Below are 3,134 nucleotides of genomic sequence, written 5' to 3' on the forward strand. Positions count from 1 at the left end.
AAGGCAGCGTGAATCATCCTGAAGAAAGCACAGGGACCCGCCCTGATCCTCGCCTGGCAGCGCCCGGGGCGCGGTGGGGGTCTGTGTTAAGTTTGTGGATCAGGCGCTGCCCCATGCGAAGGGACTGGGCGTTCACCCTCCTCCCCCCCACCCCCCAGCCAGGGCACGGGGCGGGTCCCTCCAGCCCAGCAAAGAGTCAGGCTTAGCGCCGCCGGCTCCGACGCCCCCGCGCGGGCTCCGCCAACCCAGCTTCCTCCCGGCCCCTAACACCCGACCAAGTGTGGGGCCACCTCTCCCTCCTGGAAGGATCCATCGCCGCTTTAAGGGGAAGAAGAGAGGAAGGGGCGGGGGAGCGGGGGGCGGGGAGCGGCGGCGGAGGAGGGGGAGGGGGATCCCCCTCGCTCCCACGTGGTCCGGGCGCCTGTGAATCGCGCCCGCCGGAGGGTCTCACAGCGAAATACAAAAGCAGCTGGGAAGCAGCGGCGAGGCGAGTTCCCAGCGCAGGGCAGAGCGCCGGACAGAGCCCCGCAGCGCCCCGCGGCCGCGATGGGGCTCAGGCGCCCAAAGCCCCGGAGCCAACAAGCTGCCGGGCCCGCCTCGCCGCCCCGACCCGGGCGCCGGGGCTCGGCTTGAAGCGGCGGCGGCGGCGGCACCGGCGCGGCCGCGGGAGCATGGGGAGGAGGATGCGGAGCGCCGCCGCCACCGCGGGGCTCTGGCTGCTGGCGCTGGGCTCGCTGCTAGCGCTGTGGGGCGGGCTCCTGCCGCCGCGGACTGAGCTGCCAGACTCCCGGCCGCCCGAAGACGGACTCCCCCAGCGTCCGGCCCGGAGAGGCGGCCCCGCGCCCGTGCCTCGCTTTCCTCTGCCCCCGCCCCTGGCGTGGGACGCCCGCGGCGGCTCCCTGAAAACTTTCAGGGCGCTGCTCACCCTGGCGGCCGGCGCGGACGGCCCGCCCCGGCGGCACCCTGGCGAGCGCAGGCGGCACGTGCCCGCTAGGCGGCACGTGCCCGCTGGGCGGCCCGGGCTGGCGGAGCGCGCAGCGGTGCACGAGGGTGTCTTCTGGAGCCGAGGCCTGGAGGAGCAGGTGCCCCGGGGCTTTTCCGAGGCCCAAGCGGCGGCGTGGTTGGAGGCTGCGCGCGGCGCCCGGGTGGTGGCCCTGGAGCGCGGGGGCTGCGGACGCAGTTCGAACAGACTGGCGCGTTTTGCCGACGGCACCCGAGCCTGCGTGCGCTATGGCATAAACCCCGAGCAGATCCAGGGCGAGGCCCTGTCCTACTACCTGGCGCGCCTTCTGGGCCTCCAGAGCCACGTGCCACCACTGGCACTAGCTCGGGTGGAGGCTCGGGGCGCTCAGTGGGCGCAGGTGCAGGAGGAACTGCGCGCCGCGCACTGGGCGGAAGGCAGCGTGGTGAGCCTGACGCGCTGGCTGCCCAACCTCACAGACGTGGTGGTGCCAGCGCCCTGGCGCTCAGAGGACGGCCGTCTGCGGCCCCTGCGCGACGCGGGGGGCGAGCTGGCCAACCTCAGCCAAGCGGAGCTGGTGGACCTGGTGCAATGGACCGACCTGATCCTCTTCGACTACCTGACGGCCAACTTCGACCGACTTGTAAGCAACCTCTTCAGCCTGCAATGGGACCCACGCGTTATGCAGCGCGCCACGAGCAACCTGCACCGCGGTCCTGGAGGGGCGCTGGTCTTTCTGGACAATGAGGCGGGCTTAGTACATGGCTACCGGGTGGCAGGCATGTGGGACAAGTATAACGAACCGCTGTTGCAGTCGGTGTGTGTGTTCCGCGAGCGGACCGCGAGGCGCGTCCTGGAGCTGCACCGCGGTCAGGACGCGGCGGCCCGGCTACTGCGCCTCTACCGGCGCCACGAGCCTCGCTTCCCGGAGCTGGCCGCGCTTGCCGACCCCCACGCTCAGCTACTGCAGCGCCGCCTCGACTTCCTCGCCAAGCACATTTTGCACTGCAAGGCCAAGTACGGCCGCCGGCCGGGGACTTAGCGTCACCCTGAGGAAAAGAGGAACAACCGGGACTGGGGTGTGGATGAATGGGGGAAGGGCTGTCGCCCCTGCCACCGCCTGGGACCAGCTGGGCCAACGCCCAGGCAGTGACCTGAGCGCAAAGGTGTTTAAAAACTAATGCTTCACCCATCTGCCCTTTTTTTTTTTTTTTTTTTTTTTTTTTATCCCTCGCTTTTTTCCTTTCAAAGTTCTAAGAGGGCGAACTCACCGAGGCGAGAAGTGTAACATTCCCTCCACCCAGCTTATAAAAGGATTCTTTCCTGTGCCGGAGCGGAGACTGGATCCGAAGAAACTGGCTGCTGGGGTTTGTTCCCCGGGTGACGGTCTCTGTGGGAGATGAACCCCATTCTTGGACATCCCCCCCTCCCTTTCCAAAAAAAGGAAAACTTCCGTTTGAGCGGTTGAGCTAATTCTTCAATTTCCTACCAAACGCTGTGCTGGTGGCCCCAGAGCAAGGCTGTGACATTGGCTGGTGGAGCCCCCTTCCTGTGTTCTGCCTTTGTTCCAGCGCAGCGATGGTGAGATCACTGTTCAGAGAAGGGGGACAGCTCCCTCCCGATAGGACAAAGAGAGCAAGACCTCCACACCCTGGGGAGTCCTGGAGACCCTGACAATTTGTCTGACTCATTTCTGAAATCTGTTTTGGCCTGAAGGCTATGAATGCACTGAGTCAAATACGAATTGCTTCTTCCTGCCCCTCCCAACTGACCAAAATTTTGACAATGACGATGTTCACCAGAAGAAAAAACAGTTCCATGCACTTTACTTTGTTTTATTTTAATTTTTTATTAAGAAAAACTTTTTTTATTTGATAGAATTTGCCTTCTATGTATATATGTGCATAAATTGTGGTGTAAATATACTAAACAAACTTATATTTCAATAAAAGGGAGTTTAAAATTTAGAATTTTAATTTCTGTGGTTTTATATGTTTGAGGTATCTGATGCCCCATCTGCTTTCAGAATAAGCTTTAAGCTATTTCCCTTGTGGATGTGCTTTTAAAACAAAGGATGCATATCCACTCCATTTGTGACTGAAACTTACAGAATTCAACAAAGACAAGAAGGGCTCATTCTCTCTCCTCACTCAGATGAACCCAGTGCTGGAAT

General features: G+C 62.2%; 1 protein-coding gene across 1 annotated transcript; it reads left to right on the forward strand.

Moving 5' to 3' along the window:
- Positions 1 to 409: 409 nt before the first annotated feature.
- Positions 410 to 2,931, forward strand: Fjx1 (four-jointed box kinase 1). Its single transcript, XM_046454866.2, has one exon. It carries the CDS (start codon positions 672 to 674, stop codon positions 2,001 to 2,003), a length of 1,332 nt encoding a protein of 443 aa, XP_046310822.1. The 5' UTR covers positions 410 to 671; the 3' UTR covers positions 2,004 to 2,931.
- Positions 2,932 to 3,134: the final 203 nt, after the last annotated feature.

The sequence above is a fragment of the Marmota monax genome, unplaced genomic scaffold, assembly GCF_021218885.2.
Source record: "Marmota monax isolate L192 unplaced genomic scaffold, Marmota_monax_Labrador192_F-V1.1 WCK01_AAM20220418_F8-fsc00047, whole genome shotgun sequence".
Taxonomy (NCBI): Eukaryota; Metazoa; Chordata; class Mammalia; order Rodentia; family Sciuridae; genus Marmota; species Marmota monax.